Here is a 20332-nt window from a genome sequence, read left to right on the forward strand (position 1 = left end):
CCTCACTTGGCCCCCAGGTCTAACTGCCCATCCTTGCCCTCCCCCCCCAGGGCCTGGAGCAAGATGTCCTCCAAGCCATTGACCGGGCCATTGAGGCTGTGCACAATGCAGCCATGCGGGATGGTGGCAAGTACAGCCTGGAGCAGCGTGGAGTCCTTCAGTGAGTGTGGGTGAGGGGAAGAGGGCACCGCCTCCACCCCATTACCCTAATGAGCACAGTTGGGTGGGGGTCCTTTAGTGGATACTGGGGTTGTGTGTAAGGCAGAGCTGGGGTAATGCAGAGTAGGGTGGGGCATGAGGGAGGTGGCAGGAACCCGAGCTTTGGGGGGGCCCAGGACCCATGGGGGAGCATGTAAGGACTTTGGGAGTTTAAGGTAACTCGCCCAGTAAGCTCCTTGTCCCTCCATCAGGAAGCTGATCCACCACCGGAAAGAGACTCTGTCCCGCAGAGGCCCCTCAGCCTCCAGCCCTGCAGCTATGACCCCATCCACCAGTGACCACCATCTGGACGCTGCTGCTGCCAGGCAGCCCAATGGGACGTGTCGAGCTGGGTTTGAGCGGCAGCACAGCCTCCCTAGTTCCGAGTATCTCGGGGCGGACGGAGGCCTCTACCAGGTATGTGGGGAGGACATCCTGGCCGAGGGAGGTGGGTGGAACTTAGGCTTGGTCCAGAGGTTCCAAGGGTCCAGTCGGGTCAGTGATGCAGAGCCGTAGCCCGCCTGTGCCAAGAGCTCAGGGCCTTAGCCAGGCCGGTACCCCAGATGGCAGCGTGTCCTCCCAGATCCCGCTTCTGTCCTCTCAGATCCCACCACAGCCTCGCCGAGCAGCACCCGCCATGCCACCTCCACCTGTGAAGCGCCGAGACCGTGAGGCCCTGGTGGCCTCAGGCAGTGGTGAGAGGCGGGATTGGGGCAATTGGGGAAGTACCCTGTGGTGGAATGATTGCTTTGCCTGTGTCAGAAAGTTGGGGGCTCTGGGCTTGGAGGGGTGGGTCTAGCAGAGAAACCAGGCCCTGTGTTGGGAGGGCGGGGCTCAGGGCCTGGAGGGGTAGGGGACCCAGGGGGCTGTCCCAGCACAGCATCCGCTCTCTGCCCACAGGCGGCCGCAACACCACGCCCTCCGGGGGCAGTTCTGTGTCCAGCGGCTCCTCAGTCAGCAGCACCTCCCTTGACACGCTCTGTACCGGCTCTAGCTCGTCTGAGCTGGGCCCCAGCTGCTCACCCACGCCCCCACCTGTGCCCCGCCGAGGCACTCACACCACTGTGTCCCAAGCTCAGCCCCCTCCCTCCAAGGTGCCAGCCCCTGAGCCCCCTACAGAGGAGGTGGCAGTTGATACAACCTCAGCCCCTGATGAGCTGGAGGCCCTGGGTGCGCTGAACCTGGGGACTACAGAGGAGAAGGTGGTGGCCGAGACTGCTGTGCCCAAGACCATCGGGGCAGAGCTGATGGAGCTCGTGCGGAGAAACACCGGCCTGAGCCACGAGCTATGCCGTGTGGCTATTGGCGTCGTGGTGGGTCACATCCAGGCCTCTGTGCCGGCCAGCTCGCCTATCATGGAGCAGGTCCTCCTCTCGCTGGTAGAGGGCAAGGTGAGGGTGGGCGGCAGGGCCAGGGGCCTCCCCATCCTCGGGCCGCCCTGCCTCCCCTGCCCCATTCCCACTCTCATGCTTGTGTCCAGCCTTGACTCGACAGGTGTTTATTGAGCTCTAGCCTGGCCTTCATTGTGCTGGGTGCTGGGGACATTTGAGCTGATCCTTGGAGGAGAAAGGGAGGAAGAGCATTCCAGGCAGAGGCTCAGCCTGGACCAAGGCCATGAGGCAGGACCGAGCTTGGCTTACAGGAGGAGGTGGAACAAGGCCAGCATGGCTATAATACAGGGAGTGAGGGAACAGGTGGTGTGGGAGAGGTGAGACCCGGGGCAGGTGGTAGATGAGACCAGATGCAGGTGGGCAAGAGTCATCTCTGGCTGCAGGGGAGGAGCGGACATAGAGCATGAGAGAAGGCAGTACCTCGCTGGCCTTGGCAGTGGAAAGGAGTGGGTGCTTTGAGAGCTGTGACAGAGGCCTCAGTACTGACTCAGGTGTGAGTCAGGTGTGTGGGCATTGTAGGGTGGGTGGGATCTTTTGCCAGGGTTGGGGCACTGGTCAGGAAGCGGGATTGGAGGGCGACAAGCCATCTCCATCTGGGGACCAGATGGGCCCAAGATCCCTCCTTAGGGCCCCATGACCTAGCAGCTCTGGTGTGGGGTGGAGGGAGCAGCAGGTCAGTGGACTTGTCTGTGTTGAGTACAGTGGGTGCTGCCAGGCTGGAAGCATTTGGGGGAGACGGGGGAGGTGGGGAGATGACCAGGCCTGGTGCCACTTCATGTGGATTCGGAGGGTAGCATCTCAGTCACACTCAGGCAGTGATACAGTCGGTGGCCTTCCTCGAGGAAGATGTTTCTACAGGGCTGGGATGAGCAGCAGGTTGTTGGAAGGCACCCACAGATGTGTCTCAGGCAGAATCTGAGCCCAGCAGGTTATCAAGGCTGGGGGCAGTGGACTTGCTTGCAGAGGGGGTGTAGAATTGGGCTGGTGCCCTTGGGAGCTTTGATGTTGAGGTGTGGGCCACAGGAGCAGGGTCCATAGTGGGAGCTCGAGGTGGGGCAGAGGGGAGGAAGGAAGAGAACCAGAGGCTGGTCCCCTCGCAGGTTCTGAGAGGACACTGACTAGGAGCAGCCCTGAGAGATGAGGCTGGGAACCCTTTCCCAATGTCGACCTGGAACTCACACCTGTGACATTCTCAGGGTCTGGGTTGACTTCTAAACCTTGGGGGCTTCCTGGAGATGGTGAGGGACAAGGAATGTGCTGAGCCATTCCTCTCTCCCCCAGGACCTGAGCACTGCCCTGCCCTCAGGGCAAGTCTGCCATGACCAGCAGCGGCTGGAGGTGATCTTTGCAGACCTGGCTCGGCGCAAGGACGATGCCCAGCAGCGCAGCTGGGCCCTGTACGAGGATGAAGGGGTCATCCGCTGCTACCTGGAGGAGCTGCTACATATTCTGGTGCGGGGTGGGGGCCCACGGGTGTCTCCCCCCGACCCTGCAGTGTCCCCTCCAGTGCTCAGGAGCCTCCCCTGCGTGTACTCAGCTTGCTTATGTGTGGCCACACGGCTCATACTGACTGATTGTGTCATGCTTCCTCCTCTCCACAGACGGATGCAGACCCCGAAGTTTGCAAGAAAATGTGCAAGAGAAATGAGTTCGAGTCTGTCCTGGCCTTGGTGGCCTACTACCAAATGGTGTGTGCAAGACAGAGGGGCGGGGGCGTGGAGGCACCCGGGTAGAGGTGGGGGTTCCGGGCACTGAGTGCACAGGGTCTCCTGCCAGGAGCACCGGGTGTCCCTGCGGCTGCTGCTCCTCAAGTGCTTTGGCGCCATGTGCAGCCTGGATGCAGCCATCATCTCCACACTCGTGTCGTCTGTGCTGCCTGTGGAGCTGGCACGGGACATGCAGACAGACACGCAGGGTGAGGCGAGGGGGAGCTTCCTGCCGTGTGGGGGGTTCCCACCATCTGTAGGGGCTCTCACCGCCTGCCTTGCCCCCCAGATCACCAGAAACTCTGTTACTCCGCCCTCATCCTGGCCATGGTCTTCTCCATGGGGGAGGCAGTGCCATATGCGCACTATGGTAAGTGAGCAGGTCACCGACCAGCTGACCGCTGGGAGCCCCACTGCACGTACCTGACAGGGATCGGGTGTCCCCAGAGCTGACGGAGACCCAGGGGGCTGGGGCTGGGTGGTGTGCACAGACGGGGAGGGCTGACTCCATGCACCCCCCTCCCAGAGCACCTGGGCACACCCTTTGCCCAGTTCCTGCTGAGCATCGTCGAGGATGGGCTGCCCCTGGACACCACAGAACAGCTGCCCGATCTCTGCATGAACCTGCTTCTGGCTCTCAACTTGCACCTGCCAGGTGGGAATGGGGCCCAGTGGGAGGTGGCCGACCAGCTGGGGGTTCTGGCTGGGTACCTGTGCGCTGATCTACCGACACCCATGTCCTTCCTCAGCCCCTGACCAGAACGTCATCATGACCGCCCTGAGCAAACACTCCAACGTCAAGATCTTCTCCGAGAAGCTTCTCTTGCTCCTGAACAGAGGAGGTGAGGGTGCAAGGAATCTGTGTGGCGCTGCTTCGCTGTCCTGGGACTCCATGATCCCCAATAACTCCCTGCAGTGGCTCTGGCCTTCCCACAGTGACAGCCCTGACCCCTCTTCTCTTCCCCCTGCTTCCTAGATGACCCCGTGCGCATCTTCAAACATGAGCCGCAGCCGCCACACTCCATCCTCAAGTTCCTACAGGACGTGTTCGCCAGCCCCGCCACGGCTGCCATCTTCTACCACACAGACATGATGGCACTCATTGACATCACCGTGCGCCACATCGCGGACCTGTCGCCCGGAGACAAGGTACCTAGAGGTGGCTGCAGTGGGGATGGGAGGTGTGTAGAAACCGAAACAAAATGGACTGGAGACAGGACACTGACAGAGACTGGGGACGGGGCACAGCTGGAGCCAGGCCAGTGTGGAGGCCACTCAGTAAGCCATGGCAGGTGTGCCCAGACCCAGAGGAGCCCCGGTGAGCTGATCTGGGCCAGACTGTCTGGACAGAGATGGGGTGGGGAGGGCAGCGGGGTCAGGCGGGAGGAGGTGGCATTTACACAAGGCCTCAGAGGCTGCAGCAGGAGCTTCTGATCTCAGAAGAGGAGAAGTGACCTGATGGACACCCCGAACGGAGTGTGGACTGTATGAGCCCAGGGGAGGCGGAGGTCTGTGAGGAAGCAGCCGCAGCTGTCAGGGCAGCCCAGCCGTGGCCTCCTGGGAAGAGGTCAGATTTGTGGGTATGGGAGGTGAGTCCCAGGGCTTACCACTGGACTTGTGTTGAGCAATCAAGTGGATGAAGTGTGATTACTGAGGTGGGGAAACAGTCTTTGGGGGGGGAAATGGAGTTGCATTTTGACGTGTCAGGTTTGAGAAGATACCTGTTAGACAGCCAGGTACAGAGCACATTCAGGGGCAGTGGAGCCGAGTTGGGACACTGGAGAGACACGCTGGAGAGTTGCCTGTGCACCAGTGTGACGGAAAGCCTGTTTCAGGGCCACCACCTAGAGTGTGAGGAGGAGGGGTCAGAGGGCAGCTCAGGCCTCGGCCCAGGGCACAGTGAGGACAAGTAGGGAGGAGCCCAGGAGGAAACCCTGGAGAGAGCAGGAGCCCAAAGCAAGGTTCGGAGGAGGAGGGAAATGAGCTGTCTCCACAGTTAAGAGCCTGAGTAAGACGGAGGCTGCGAATTGGCCACTGGAATTGCCCCCACAGAGTCCCCAAGTGACTGACAAGCAGCGTCCGTGGAGTGGAGGGAAAAAGAATGGAACGTTTAAGAGAGAATTTGAAGTTGGAGGGGAGTGAGGGGGAAATTGGAAGCCGTAAATGGAGACAACCCCTGTAGTTCTTCTGTGAAGGGAGCAGAAAAGAGGGGGTCCGCCTGAGGGAGATGTGGAGTCATCAGGAAGTGTTCTAGAGGTAGGCGATGCTGGTGCAGGTCTCTGGGCCAGAGGGAATAATCCAGCAAGCATCAAGAAATGGCTGACGGGAGAGTGGGCCACCACAGAAGTCAAGTAGATCAGGCAGTGGCGGAGGGCCCAGGGCTGTGGAGGGACACCCCTCACCCTAAAGGGAGCCAAGGCAGCTTATTCTGGCAGAGACAGGTGAGATGTCGGTGCTGCGAGGGGAAGACAAGGGCTTTCTGAAAGATTGCTTGTTTTCTCCATGAAGCACAAGGCCAGCTGTCCAGGCACTTTGGGGTCTGGAAAGCCTAGAAGAGGTGGGCTGTGGTTCTTAAGGGCGTGTGAACATAGCAGAGAAAAGTGGCAGGAGCCAAGGCAGTGCTGCGTGTCCGTCTGAGGCTTGTGGTAGGGAAGGAAGCTGAGGCCTGCACAAGGCTCTGTGGCTGTCTAGGGCTTAGACACTGGGCAGTGATTTGCAGGTGCTGTGGTCTGACCAGGCTGGGGGGTTACAGGGTGGTGCTGCCTAGAGAAGGGATTGAGTCCTCTAACCATAGGGAAAGAGGGAAATAAGGGATGGTGAGGGGGGCAGACGGAGGAAAAGCATTGGGATCGTGTCAGTGGATTGGGGGTCTGTGGGGAAAAGGAGCAGCTGGGGTGTCAGACTAGAGGGCGTGTTAGAGCTGGACTCTGGCTTGTGTGGAAGGTAGGACGGTGGCCAGGTCCTAGGAGTGGGTTGGGTATGAGGTGTGCCGACAGAGGGGAGAGGGCGGTGTCACAGAAGACAGCTGTGTTACTGGCCCGTGCATTTAGATGGACGGCTGTGCGCTTTAGTCAGAGAAAGAACATGAGAAAGCCTTCAGTTTTAGGAAGATAGAGCTGGCGGTTTCCCCTTGCCGCCTTTCTGAGCCAGGACTCCTGGGGGCTGGCCACGTTCTGGGACACCTGTGTCTGGAATGGTCCATTCATTCACTTACTCAGCAACTGTTGAAGGCCAGTTCATGTGGCAGGCACATTGTGGGCGCTGGGGATGCAGCCCTGATCTTCAGTGCCGTGAGGCGGTCCACAGCCCTGGGGTCCACGTGGCAGCCTGTTCCTGTCTGGTGGCAGTGGCAGTGCCTCCCAGGGTCCCTGAGCTCACCTGCTCCTCCCACAGCTTCGCGTAGAGTACCTCTCCCTGATGCACGCCGTCATCCGCACCACACCCTACCTGCAGCACCGCCACCGGCTGCCCGACCTGCAGGGCACACTGCGCCGCATCCTGACTGAAGAGGAAGCCTCGCCCCAGGGCCAGATGGACCGCATGATTGTCCGAGAGATGTGCAAGGAATTCCCGGTGCTGGGCGAGGACCCCAGCTAGCGCCTTCCTCCCCTCCCTTCCCTGCAGCCCCGGTCAGGGTGCAGGGGACGCGGAGGCTTGGCCCTAAGCATGTTTTGCACAGACGGTGTGGGGGAGGTGGTGGTGGAAGGGACCTGAGCAGGGCCCCCACCTGAAGTAGAGCCAGTGCCAGGGGCCAAGTGTGGGATTGGGGACCACGCTCCGGGAGCTATGCTGGGGCAGAGGGCCTGTGTGAGCTAAAGCCCCTCCATCTCCCGGTAGGCTGCCTCTTCAGCATGCCCCCTCCCCCCCCCAGCACAAACACACACTCAGAGTCCCGCTGCTGCTCCGGGCTGGGCTAGAGCCGCCATCCCTGTCCTGCCTCGTCTGGGTCCTGGGCCTCAGCAAGCCATGTCTTTGGGGTGAGGGGAGCCACCTTCCGCCAGCTGTTCTTTGCCTTAGCTTTGCAGTGAGTGCTTCTCCTGTGCTCCCCGCTCCCCGTGGGGGTCGCTTTCCCTTGCTCCCACCCCCAGGGGTCTTGGCCAAGCTCCTGCTTTAAAGCAGAATCTTAGAGACAGGCCATCTATTCTGGAGCCTCACAGAATAGGGTGATGGCACTCAGAAAGCCAATGACAGAATATTTTCTCTGTAAAAATGTAGACTGAAAAGCCATGTGTATTTTCCCGTGTGCTGCAGCTCACCTTCGGAAATAAATCACAGGCATCCAGAAACAGGCTCCCCTGTATGATCCTGGGTTGTTGTGGGAGAGGATGGGCAGGGACGCTGGGGCCTCAGGACCTTGTCACTTGCTTGCCCTGATCTCTCCAGTGTAAGGAGGGGGTGGTCCCTGATAGGTCTGTCCATCAAAGTTCCTTGAGCCCTGTTCCAGCTTCTCTCCCTGAGTTCCTGCTTCTGGGCCAAGCCGAGTGCCCCGTGGTCCGTTTGTGGGCGACTGCCCTCCCAGACTTCACTTACATCTTTCTTTGCTTTGAATGCTGAGTCTCTCCCCTGTTGAAAGCCTCTCCTTCATAGCTGCTCTCAAATGAAGCAGGCCCCACCCCAGCCTCAGCCTCCCTCCCTGCCTGTCCAGCTCTGTTCCCTTTCTCATTTGTCAGTGGGTCCAGCAAGAGCCCCTCATTTTGCAGCCTCAGCAGAGATTTGGCCGTTACTGTAGGGCAAGGAGAGTATCTTAACAGCTGCGGGGTTTAGTTGGCACTACTGTTTGAGGAGAATTAGGGACCGTTTGGCACAAACTTCATTTTCCTTGTGGGCTCCCAAGTTAACAAAGGTTCTCGCCATAAATGGGGGGAGGAGAGTCAGGAACCCACAGACAGACATCAGTCAGAAGCGGTTTTCATCAGTTCCCTTTGGTTTTTGACCCAGGACGATCCTCATAAGACCCTTCCACGTGTCCAGAGTTCCCGATACTGTGACTTCCAGTCATAACTTTTCCTTTTTCATTGGGGGGGCTGAAGGCAGAAGGCTGTTCTGTTATTTTCTCAACAGGACTGTCTAATCCAGCAAGAAGCACAGAGAGGTCAGGGCTAGGGGTGGGGTCCCCTGAAAACAGGTCCTCAGGAAGCTGAGGCAGGAATATTTGACAGGGAACTAAGCACTGATGAGAACTGATGAGGGAACTAAGCACTCATGGCTGATGAGATGTCCTTCCTTAACTGCTGACTCGGGTTAAATGCACAGGCTCCCCTGCTGGACCTGAAGAGAGGCTGACAAAATGCCCCCCAGTAAAGCTGTGTGGCACAGCCTGGTCGCTTTTCATCCCAGAGCCATTCTGCCTTTCCCTTCACATCCGGAGTCAGTGACACTGACTTCCGGCCATGACTCCTTCCTCACTGGAGTGCTGAGAGAACCATGATTCTCCTCCTGAGATAGTGTAATTGAGTGAAAAGCACAGGTCCTGTGACAGCCCCCATGCCTTGCTCTGTTCCCTGTTTTGCGCACACGCACACACTGGAAGGGCAGGGCTGTGCTGTGCCATCTGTCCCCATGCTGGCACCTATGATGAGCAAAGTAGGGCCCCATGGCATGAGGATCAGAAGGCCCTGCCGGTTTCTGTATGATTGTCCAAGAGGCCCTGGCACGTGTTTGTAAGGGATGCGAGAGCCCCAGGTGACAAAGTTACATACTGGCCTCTGGCAGCAAACAGATGCTGTGAGAGGGTGCAGACCTCCAGGACCCGCTCAGCAGATACCCTGATGGTGCTCTCACAACACAAAATTAGAACCACAGAGGGAAATATGATTAGCCAGAGAGTTCCTCAGTGAGGAAACTCTTTGAGAAAACACCCCTTCGGCTGCTTGGAAGGATGGTAAATGTGGGATATGGTGAGCAAAAGAAAGGGCAGAGGGAGACAACTAAGCCACTCGGGTGGGTGTTTGGGTGGGGCTGAGGGAAAAAAGAGATTTTGAGGGGCAATGAGGGCTGGGGGGTTGGGCTGACCTCTGGTGTAGAAACGGGTACCTAATGGTGCTGGCACACACACATCAGGCAACTCCAGAGTGAGGGAGTGGGTAAAGATCACATGCCTGCTCAGTCCCCCAAAGATACAGAGGCTCTGAGTAGTTGAAAACAATGTTTTCTTTTTTTCTCTCTTTTAAAGAAATATTTTAATGTTTATTTTTGAGAGAGTGAGACAGAGTGTGAGCGGGGGAGGGCCAGAGAGGGAGACACAGAATCCGAAGCAGGCTCCAGGCTCTGAGCTGTCAGCACAGAGCCCAGCGCAGGGCTCGAACCACGAACCGTGAGAACATGACCTGAGCTGAAGTCAGACGCTTAACCGACTGAGCCACCCAGGTGCCCCTTTTGTTCTCTCTTTTTGAACTCATGACCAAGACCAAGAGTCACATGTTCTTCTGACTGAGCCAGCCAAGTACCCCATTTTTTCTCTGTTTTTATGGAAGAATAACATAGCCATGAAAAATACACCAAACAAAGAATAGAGCTGAATGAATGATGACAGAGAATGCTGCTATCACCACCACCCAAGTCAAGAAATAGAGTATCACCAGTCCCTAAGGCCCACTTTGGTGCCCCCTCTTTTTAAAAATTTTTTCATGTTTGTTTGAAAGAGAGAGACAGAGCACAAGAAGGGGAGGGGCAGAGACTGACTCCCAAGAAGGCTCTACGCTGTCAGCGCAGAGCCCGATGTGGGGCTCCATCCCGCAAACTGTGAGATCATGACCTGAGCTGAAATCAAGAGCCGGACACTTTAACCGACAGAGCTGCTCAGGCGTCCCTGTGTGCCCCCTCTCAATCACTGATTCCTCCTTCCTCTCCAGACCTTCTCCCTAGAGGCAATTACAGATCAGCTTTGCCTATTTTTGAACTTTACACAGATGGAATCATACAGTATAAACTCTTCTGTCTGGCTTCTTCACCATTAAGTTTCTGAAATTCTTCTGTGCGATAGTATGCGGTTCCAGTGTGTTCACCCCCAATGTTGTATGGGATATACCCTCATTTATTCACTGCTGATGACCTTTCAGTTTCCAGTTTTGGGCAATTGTGAATAGCGCTCTCAGGGACATCGTTACACAGGTCTTCTTGTTGCACATATGCATTATACTGGGGAATATGTTTTCATGAGCGGAACTGCAGGGTCACAAGCCAACGCTCCAAATAGTTTTTGCAAAGTAGCTGTACCAGTGTATGCTCCTCCAGTAGCGCAACTTCCAGCTTCTCCACCTCTTTTCCCAAATTGGGTGTTGTCAGCCATTTCTTTTTGTTTGCTTTTAGTCATTCTGGTACACTATGGTAGTATTTTTAAATTTGTATTTCCCTAATGGCTAAAGAGGTTGAACACTTTTTCATTAGTTTAGTGGTTCTTTGGATCACTTGTGAAGTGCGTGTTCAAATCTCTGGCCTGCTCATCTGCTGGGTTGTCTATTTTTTTTGTTGATTTGTAGTACGTATGTGGCATCAGAGTCCTTGGGTTATCTATTTTGCAAAATCTTCTCCCATCCTTAACATAGTCTTTTGATGAAAGTACATTCTTAGTTATAATGTAATCCAGTTTCTCAGGATTTTCTTTGTGCTTAGTGCATTTTGTGTCCTGTTAATAAATATTTGCTTAAAGTCATGAAGATATTCTGTATTGTCTTCTCAAAGCTGTGTTCTCTTTCTTTCATATTCAGATGTCAAATCTATCTGGAATTATGTATGCAGTATGAAGTAGGGGTCTCATTTAATTTTTTTCTACACAGATATCCAACTGACCCTGCACCATTTTTTGAAAAACCCAGGGGCACCTGGGTGGCTCAGTCTGTTAAGCATCGACTTCAGCTCAGGGCATGATCTCACGGTCCGTGAGTTCGAGCCCCACATCAGGCTCTGTGCTGACCGCTCAGAGCCTGGAGCCTGCTTCAGATTCTGTGTCTCCCTCTCTCTGCTCCTCCCCCACTCATGCTCAGTCTCTCTCAAAAATAAAAAAAAATAAACATAAAAAAATTTTTTTTAAAGGCCGTAATTTCCTCATGTTGATTCTCTTTTTTTTTTTTTTAAGTTTATTTAGTTTTGAGAGTGGGGGTAGGGGCAGAGAAAGAGAGAATCCCAAGCAGGCTCTGAGCTGTCAGCAGGGAATCCAACATGGTGATCGATCTCACGAACCATGAGATCATGATCTGAACCGAAATCAAGAGGTGGATGCCCAACTGACTGAGCCACCCAAGGCACCCCTTCTCATGTTGACTCTTAAAAGCCACCCTTGGGGGCTCCTGGGTGGCTCAGTCGGTTGAGCATCCTACCCTTGATGTCAGCTTAGGTCATGATCTCAGGGTCATGGTATTGAGCCCCTCATCAAGCTCCATACTAAGCTACTTAAAACTGTCTCTCTCTCTCTCTCTCTCTCTCTCTCTCTCTCTCTCTCTCTCGCCCCTCTCCCTTACTTGATCACTCTAAAAAAAAAAAAAAAAAAAAAGCCACCTCATCAAAATTCAAGGCTTCCCACATCTTTAGGCTTATCTCTGGATTATGTTTCAGGAGTCTATTCCTGTACTGGCACCATAGTCTTGGTTTCCTGTAGCTTTCTTATACCCAGTAGAGGAAAAACTGTCCTCCTACTTTGGTTTTCAAGGCTGTCTTGGGTGGGGTGCCTGGCTGGTTTAGTCAGTAGAGCTTGTAACTCTTGATTCCTGGGTTGTGGGTTCGAGCCCCATGTGGGTGTAGAGATTATTTTAAAAAATAATAATAAAACTTAAAAAAAAAAAAAAAGACTATGGGGTGCCTGGGTGGCTCAGTCACTGACTCTTGGTTTCAGCTCAGATCATGATTCCACGGTTTTGCGGGTTCAAGCCCCGCATCAGGCTCTGTGCTGGCAGCTCAGAGCCTGCTTGGGATTCTCTCTGTCTCCCTCTCTCTCTACCTCTCTCCCACTTGCACTGTCTCTGTCCCTACCAAAATAAATAAATAAACTAAAAAAAAAAAAAGACTGTCTTGGGTATTCCTGGCCCTCATTTTAGAACCTAGTTTATTAGTTTACACACACACACACGAATGCACACAGACAAAACCAACTGGGGTTTTATTGGAGTTGTATTGAAACCATATGTCAATGTCAATTTTGGAAGAAATGGCATCTTTACAATATTGAATCTTCCAATTTTTGAACATAGTTTTTCATCCATTTATGTATTTATTTCTTTCAATATCATGTGTGTGTTGCACATTTTTTAAATTTATTTTTTATTTTTTTACATTTATTTATTTTTGAGAGACAGAAAGAGAGAGAGCACAACTGGGGGAGGGGCAGAGAGAGAGGGAGACACAGAATTGGAAGCAGGCTCCAGGCTCTGAGCCATCAGCACAGAGCCTGACGCAGGGCTTGAACTCACGAACCGTGAGATCATGACCTGAACTGGTCAGACGCTCAACCGACTGAGCCACCGAGGTGCCCCGCACATTTTTTTTTTTAATATTCATTTATTTGGAGAGCAAGAGGAGGGAGGAGGGGCACAGAGAAAGGAGAGAGAATCCTTTGCTGACAGCATGGAGCTTGATGCAGGGCTCCATTTCACAAACGGTGAGATCATGACATGAGTGGAAGAGTAGGCCACTCAACTGACTGAGCCACCCTGATGCCCTGTTGCACAATTTTCATTAGCTTTATTTCTGGCATTTTGTTACTTGATGCTTTTGTAAATGGCATATCAAATTTTCTTAAACTGTTGCTGATATGTAGAAATTACAGCTTATTTATTTATATAGAGATTTAATTTTTAAGTAATCTCTACACCTAACATGGTGCTCAAGCTTACAACCTCAAGACCAAGAGTTGCATGCTCCACCAACTGAGCCAGCCACGTGCTCCAACAATTGATTTTTATGTATTGACCTTGTATTCAATGTCTTTGCTAACTAAACTCACTCTAATAACTTACCTATGGTTCTTTAAAAATTTTTACATACACAATCCTATTGCTTGTGCTTGTTTTATTTTTTCCTTTCCAATCCTCATACCTTTTTATTTTTCCTGCCTTACAGCACTGGCTAGGCCCTCCCCTCCCATATAATATTGAGACTTGTGGTCATGAATGTAAAATGTTTTCCTCCAGTAATGTTCTGCTGCTCCAGAACATTGTTGGAAGGGAGGATCTATCATCAATACTTAGTTTCTGTCTTTACAGGGGACATTAGAAGCTGCCGCTGGAGCGGGGCTGGGGTGCGGGTGGGGGATGGGACACAGAGGTGAGTGCACATGGGGAGGAGGAGCCACAAAGAGAGGATAACAGTGGAGGCAGGAACATTAGGGAGTGACAGGGCTGGCCACCGCAGTTACACCGCAAGTCAAGTGTATTAAGGAGAGGTCTAGGTCTTGCCCTTTACAGGAGCACCAGCTGAAGCCACTGCTAGCCCTAATGAAGACAGCAGAGCTCGATTTCCCTCTGCCATGGTTCCTTTACCCCTCTGCACAGTGCCCACTTAGCCTCCAAGACCTAGGATGGCTCCTCCTTCCCCTGTAGGTGCAGACTTCCTCTTGGTTATTCGAGGCTCTGCTCAAGCATTTTCTCCAGCAGGAAGCCGTCCCAGATCGCTAAGTTGCCTGAGGCAGCTCCCCAGGGACCCTAGTACTCTTCCCCCTAGCATGCCTCCTGCTTCCCTCCTTTGTTGGTGTAAAGTTTCGTGCCCTGCACTCGCTAGATTGTGGACCCGGAGGGCTACTGTACAGCCAAATCCTCGTCCCTGACCCCGCCCCTCCAGGCCCTCCACCGACTGGACCCCGATCCAACCCAGTTCCGCCTCAGCGGCTCAGCAGTGCTCAATCCTCACGCCCATAGGAACCGAGACCGTATATCCTGCATGAAGTTCCGATCTTAGGGCGTCCTCAGATTCTGGAGCCCACCTGCCAGCTTTCCACAGCTAGGTAGGGCGCTCAGGAGGTGGGACCCACGGGAACCCCCTCCCGGAAGCGAAGAAGTCGAGGGGCCGAAGAATGTGCCGCCTGATTGGTCGATGGTGATGTCATATGTACAGTTGGCGTGGGCTGCAGGCCTGAGCCAGGAGTTTTGCTTTAGTTCCTAACTGGAGCCGCGCCCCTTGGAACGTTCTGGGATCCCGCCCTAAACCCCTCCTTGGTCTGGGGACGCCCGCGCCCTTTATCCATGACGCTGCAGGGCGTTACCGCTGCTGCCTTTGCAGGCCTGGGGGCAGAGAGCCTCCGGGATTATCTCCCCGGGCTACCTTGGAATCCACAGAGCCCTCCCCTAAGACAATGAGTCCGCCGTCGGGGGGCGGAGCCTCCCATTGTGCCAATAGTTCTCTCCCAACCCGGTGTCGTCTTCTGTGACGTCTATTCCGCCTTATCTGCCCATTGGCCATCCGGAACCGACTTGCTCCTGGAGTTGCTCAGCTCTGGGAGAACTGTATTGAACCGTGGGAGGAGGATTGAGGTTCCGTTAGTCCCTTCAAGGGGTTAAGGGACGCAGTCGTGGAGGGCGAGGGGCGGGGATCCGAGGAAGCCGTGGCTGCAGTTATACAAGGCAACGCCGGACTCCACGTGGCATCCCAGAGCTTTCGAGACCCGCGGCCTGGAGGAGGGTGTTTCCTCCAGTAGAGGGGCCCCCAGCGCAGGAGACTGCTGGGTTCCAGCAAGGCAGGGAAGAGTTTGTTCTCTATTCACGCCTGGGCGGGTCATCTCCAGTCCTTGCTCTGCAGAGACACTCCAAACAGATGGTCGCGACATGTTTCACGAGTTAAAACTCAGTGGTCGAACAGTTCAAGCTATCAACTTTAGGTCTGGCGTCCCAGGTCCCCATCCAGTCAACCTCCCCTGCGTCCCGGGATTCCACATGGTAACCCTGCCAAGAGTCATGAGAACGCTCTCTCCGCAACATTGGCACCAATTTTCATACCAAACTCCAGGACAGGGTCCGGAACTAGTGCTCAGGAAGGGGAACAAAAGACCTGCAAACAGAAGAAAGAATAAGAGATGGAGCTGAGACCGCGCCTAGAAGAAGGAAGGCGGGTGAGGGGGGTGTCCCAAAGCAAGGAGGGTGGATCCAGGGGCGGCGAACCTTCCAACCCTTATTCAGCACCGCGGGCAGCAGTTATGCTTTGCCCTTAATAAAGATGGCGACAACAGCTTCAGCAGCCAGATTTGCCATGCGCAACGGGCTGTACCACAGGATTTGGGGCTTCGGGGCTGAGGTGGAACGAACCATCGCTGAAGCCGGGAGCCATGTTGGAGCGGCGGGAGGCGGCAGCCGCGTCGGGGATGCTGTGGTGGGGGCGGCAAAAGCCGGGGCCGCACGCCAAAGGGGCTCTGGCTGCGGAGTAGATGGTGCCCAGAGGGCGAAGGCGGTGCGGAGCGACAGGCCGAGAGGCGGGGGACCGGGGCGGCGGCAGGGGCCCGGGAGGGGGCCCGAGCGGCGGGGCGGGCCCAAGGCCCGGACCGGGGCGAGGGGCGGTGGAGGCCGTGTGGGGAGGCGGGGGGTGATGGCGAGGCGGCCGCCTTGGTGGGGTCTCAGGGGGCCGACGACCCCACTACTCCTGCTCCTTCTCCTCCTCTCTTTGTTCCCTCTCAGCCGAGAGGAGCTGGGGGTCGACGGGGGCCAAGGCTGGGACCCAGGGGTAGCTGCCGCTACGGGGCCAGGGGCGCGGACCGGCGGCGGAGCCTTAGCTCTTTGTCCCGAGACGCCCGGGGTCCAAGAGGATGAAGAGCCTGGCCTGGGAGTCAGGGAGCCTGTCTTCTTGGGGCTCCGAGGGGGAAGGCAAAGCGCCCAGAGTAGTAGAGGGCTCCCTGAGCAGCCGGACGCGGGGTTGGGAGCGAAATATGGGGTCCAAGCTTTAGACAGACGCGGGCAAGGAACAGGACAGGGACCAGGGGCTCTATTATGCTGGCGCCCAGAGGTCTCCTCTTGCGGGCGGACAGGACCCTTGCGAAAAGATAGTCAGTCTCCAGAGGCTCTGCCCCCAGGGGTCCCGAGCCTGAGGAACAGCTCTCCCTTCCCTTTGGACCTTCTGGTTCGGCCCCGTGGTTACAAGCCAGTGTTCTCCCAGAGGAATCCTGGAAGAGGCACCCCCAAAAAAGTGGGAACCACGCGCTGCTGCGGGGAATTGTGGGCACCGAGGCGTAGGGGTCAGAGCGAGAGAACCGCGACATCTCGAGCGGCGAGGACAGCCCCCCAGCCGGACTGTCCCCCCAGGGCTATAGGATGTGCCCCTGGGCTGGATTCAGCACCGCTCATAGAGAGGACAGCTCCCGAGTCTGTTTCAGCACTGCGCGAGTCTCGGACAGCTCCCGAGCCGACGCCCGAGCGCATGCGCTCGCGTGGTCTCTTCCGCCGCCGCTTCCTCCCGCAGCGCCCCGGGCCGCGCCCCCCGGGGATCCGGGCTCAGTCGGGAATCTGGAGAATACCCACAGCGAGCAGGATCCGCCCCCGTCGCGCCGCGAACCGCCACCCGCAGTTTCCGCAGTACAACTATCAGGCGCTAGTGCCCGAGAACGAGGCGGCTGGCACCGCGGTGCTACGCGTAGTGGCGCAGGACCCGGACGCAGGCGAGGCCGGGCGCCTAGTTTACTCGCTGGCTGCGCTTATGAACAGCCGCTCTCTGGAGCTGTTCAGCATTGACCCACTAAGCGGCCTCATTCGCACAGAGGCTGCTCTGGACCGCGAGAGCATGGAGCGGCACTACCTGCGCGTGACGGCGCAGGACCACGGCTCGCCGCGCCTCTCGGCCACTACCATGGTGGCCGTTACAGTGACCGATCGCAACGACCACGCGCCAGTGTTTGAGCAGGCGCAATACCGGGAGACGCTTCGCGAGAACGTGGAGGAGGGCTACCCCATTCTTCAGTTGCGTGCCACAGACGGCGACGCGCCCCCCAACGCCAACTTGCGTTACCGCTTCGTGGGGCCGCCAGCTGCGCGCGCCGCTGCTGCCGCCGCCTTCGAGATTGATCCGCGGTCTGGCCTCATAAGCACCAGCGGTCGCGTAGACCGCGAACACATGGAAAGCTACGAGCTGGTGGTGGAGGCCAGCGACCAGGGCCAGGAACCTGGGCCGCGCTCTGCCACTGTGCGTGTGCACATAACTGTGCTGGACGAGAACGACAACGCGCCCCAATTCAGCGAGAAGCGCTACGTGGCGCAAGTGCGCGAGGACGTGCGCCCCCACACGGTGGTACTACGCGTCACAGCCACCGACCGGGACAAGGATGCCAATGGACTGGTGCACTACAACATCATCAGCGGCAACAGTCGTGGTCATTTTGCGATCGACAGCCTCACGGGCGAGATCCAGGTGGTGGCACCTCTGGACTTTGAGGCAGAGCGAGAGTATGCCTTGCGCATCCGGGCGCAGGATGCAGGCCGGCCACCACTGTCCAACAACACAGGCCTGGCCAGCATCCAGGTAGTGGACATCAATGACCATACTCCTATCTTTGTCAGCACACCTTTCCAGGTCTCTGTACTGGAAAACGCACCCCTGGGCCATTCGGTCATCCACATTCAGGCAGTGGATGCGGACCATGGGGAGAATGCCAGATTAGAGTACTCCCTAACTGGTGTGGCACCTGATATGCCCTTTGTGATAAACAGTGCCACTGGCTGGGTCTCTGTGAGTGGTCCCCTGGATCGTGAGTCTGTGGAGCATTATTTCTTCGGTGTGGAGGCGCGAGACCATGGCACACCTCCACTCTCAGCCTCAGCCAGTGTCACGGTGACTGTGCTAGATGTTAATGACAATCGGCCTGAGTTTACGATGAAGGAGTACCACCTACGGCTGAATGAAGATGCAGCTGTGGGCACTACTGTGGTCAGTGTGACCGCTGTAGATCGTGATGCCAACAGTGCCATCAGCTACCAGATCACAGGTGGCAACACCCGGAATCGGTTTGCTATCAGCACCCAGGGGGGTGTAGGTCTGGTGACACTGGCTCTGCCATTGGACTACAAGCAGGAACGCTACTTCAAACTGGTGCTAACTGCTTCTGACCGTGCGCTTCACGATCACTGCTATGTGCACATCAATATCACAGATGCCAACACTCACCGGCCTGTATTTCAAAGTGCCCACTACTCAGTGAGCGTGAATGAGGATCGGCCAGTGGGTAGCACTGTGGTGGTTATCAGTGCCTCTGATGATGATGTGGGTGAGAATGCTCGCATCACCTATCTCCTGGAGGACAACCTGCCCCAGTTCCGCATTGATGCAGATTCAGGGGCCATTACACTACAGGCTCCACTGGACTATGAGGACCAGGTGACCTACACACTGGCTATTACAGCTCGGGACAATGGCATCCCACAGAAGGCAGACACCACTTATGTGGAGGTGATGGTCAATGATGTCAATGATAATGCTCCACAGTTTGTGGCTTCCCACTACACGGGATTGGTATCTGAGGATGCCCCACCTTTCACCAGTGTCCTGCAGATCTCAGCCACTGACCGAGATGCTCATGCCAATGGCAGGGTCCAGTACACTTTCCAGAATGGGGAAGATGGTGATGGAGATTTTACCATTGAGCCAACCTCTGGCATTGTCCGCACAGTGAGGCGGCTGGATCGGGAGGCAGTACCAGTGTATGAACTTACTGCCTATGCAGTGGACCGAGGTGTACCCCCACTGAGGACTCCGGTCAGCATCCAGGTGACGGTGCAGGATGTAAATGACAATGCCCCTGTCTTCCCAGCTGAGGAGTTTGAGGTGCGAGTGAAGGAGAACAGCATTGTGGGCTCAGTGGTGGCTCAGATCACTGCGGTAGACCCTGATGAAGGCCCCAATGCACATATAATGTACCAGATTGTGGAGGGGAACATCCCTGAGCTGTTCCAAATGGACATCTTCTCTGGAGAGTTGACGGCACTCATTGACCTGGACTATGAGGCTCGCCAGGAATATGTGATTGTGGTGCAGGCCACGTCTGCCCCTCTGGTCAGTCGAGCCACTGTGCATGTCCGCCTGGTTGACCAGAATGACAACAGCCCTGTGCTCAACAACTTCCAGATCCTCTTCAACAACTATGTATCCAACCGCTCAGACACCTTTCCCTCAGGCGTCATTGGGCGCATCCCAGCTTATGACCCTGATGTCTCTGACCACCTCTTCTACTCTTTTGAGCGGGGCAATGAGTTGCAGCTGCTGGTGGTCAACCAGACCAGTGGGGAGCTTCGACTCAGCCGCAAGCTAGACAACAACCGCCCACTGGTGGCCTCCATGTTGGTGACTGTCACAGGTGAGGGGTGGGGGGCAAGCAAGTGACCCAGTGACCCCAACCTTCAGGGCCTCAGGGGCTCCACAGGGCACCTGAAACCAAAGAAGGATTTCCAAGCCTTCCAAGAATCCCTTAAATGCTGGGTTCCTGCACCCCCACAGGATCTGCCATAGGCTTTACAGGTTAGGTTCATAGCCTGCTTAGGGTCTTGGACAGTCTGCACAGAACCTCAAAGATTCTAGGGCATATAGCAAATCCCATAAAGACCGTATGAACTGTCTACTACACTAGGGATAGTGCCCCCATCCCCAAAAGCCTGCAGGTCCTGGCTTAATGCTCTGGAGGCCACAGGGAAAAGCCAGCATGGGCCAGTCAGCTCACACCTGTTCAGATGAAGCATTACTTTGGGTCCAGCTTGACCTTTACCCCATATGTACAGGGAAGGTGGGCCAATAGTTTAATGGTCATGAACAGCAGCTTACTCTGGCAGCTTCAGACAGAGAGTGGGCCCATACTGGCCTGACGGCTATCCGAGGGACTGACTGAGGACCTGCCCTTTGGGAAAAATGTCCAGAGGCCCACGTGCCTCTTTTCTACCTCTACAGCCCCAGATTTTCACAAACACTCCCTCATAGGAGGGTGCAGGTGGGAGAGGCTCTTGCAATCATGCCTACTGCGGCAGAGGTTGGGAGAGAGGCTTCAACTGCTGTTCACTTCCCAATTCTGGAGCATGGACTCCTCACACTGCCAAAGAAGGCACAGACTTCATTTATCCCTAAGTTCACTCAACAACCAATCCTCATTGTCCA

At 55.7% G+C, this 20332-nt stretch overlaps 2 protein-coding genes across 2 annotated transcripts in view; both read left to right on the forward strand.

Annotated features, from left to right (window-relative positions):
• Positions 1-23: 23 nt before the first annotated feature.
• LOC121026816 (NCK-interacting protein with SH3 domain) lies at positions 24-7585 on the forward strand (the record flags this gene model as incomplete). Its single annotated transcript, XM_040469608.1, has 12 exons — positions 24-160; positions 411-615; positions 803-893; positions 1099-1589; positions 2871-3041; positions 3191-3277; positions 3366-3504; positions 3585-3665; positions 3822-3950; positions 4045-4137; positions 4272-4444; positions 6689-7585. Coding segments are annotated over 12 exons (2001 nt in total), but the record flags the coding sequence as incomplete, so codon positions are not given.
• An 8211-nt stretch (positions 7586-15796) lies between these two features.
• The window catches only part of LOC121026818 (cadherin EGF LAG seven-pass G-type receptor 3-like), a 36608-nt gene continuing 32072 nt past the window's right edge, over positions 15797-20332 (forward strand). The window contains 1 exon segment of the mRNA XM_040469611.1: positions 15797-19544. Within this exon segment, the coding sequence (XP_040325545.1) occupies positions 15797-19544 (3748 nt within the window).

The sequence above is a fragment of the Herpailurus yagouaroundi genome, unplaced genomic scaffold, assembly GCF_014898765.1.
Source record: "Herpailurus yagouaroundi ecotype Mexico unplaced genomic scaffold, PumYag 162541, whole genome shotgun sequence".
In the NCBI taxonomy this organism is placed as follows: domain Eukaryota; kingdom Metazoa; phylum Chordata; class Mammalia; order Carnivora; family Felidae; genus Herpailurus; species Herpailurus yagouaroundi.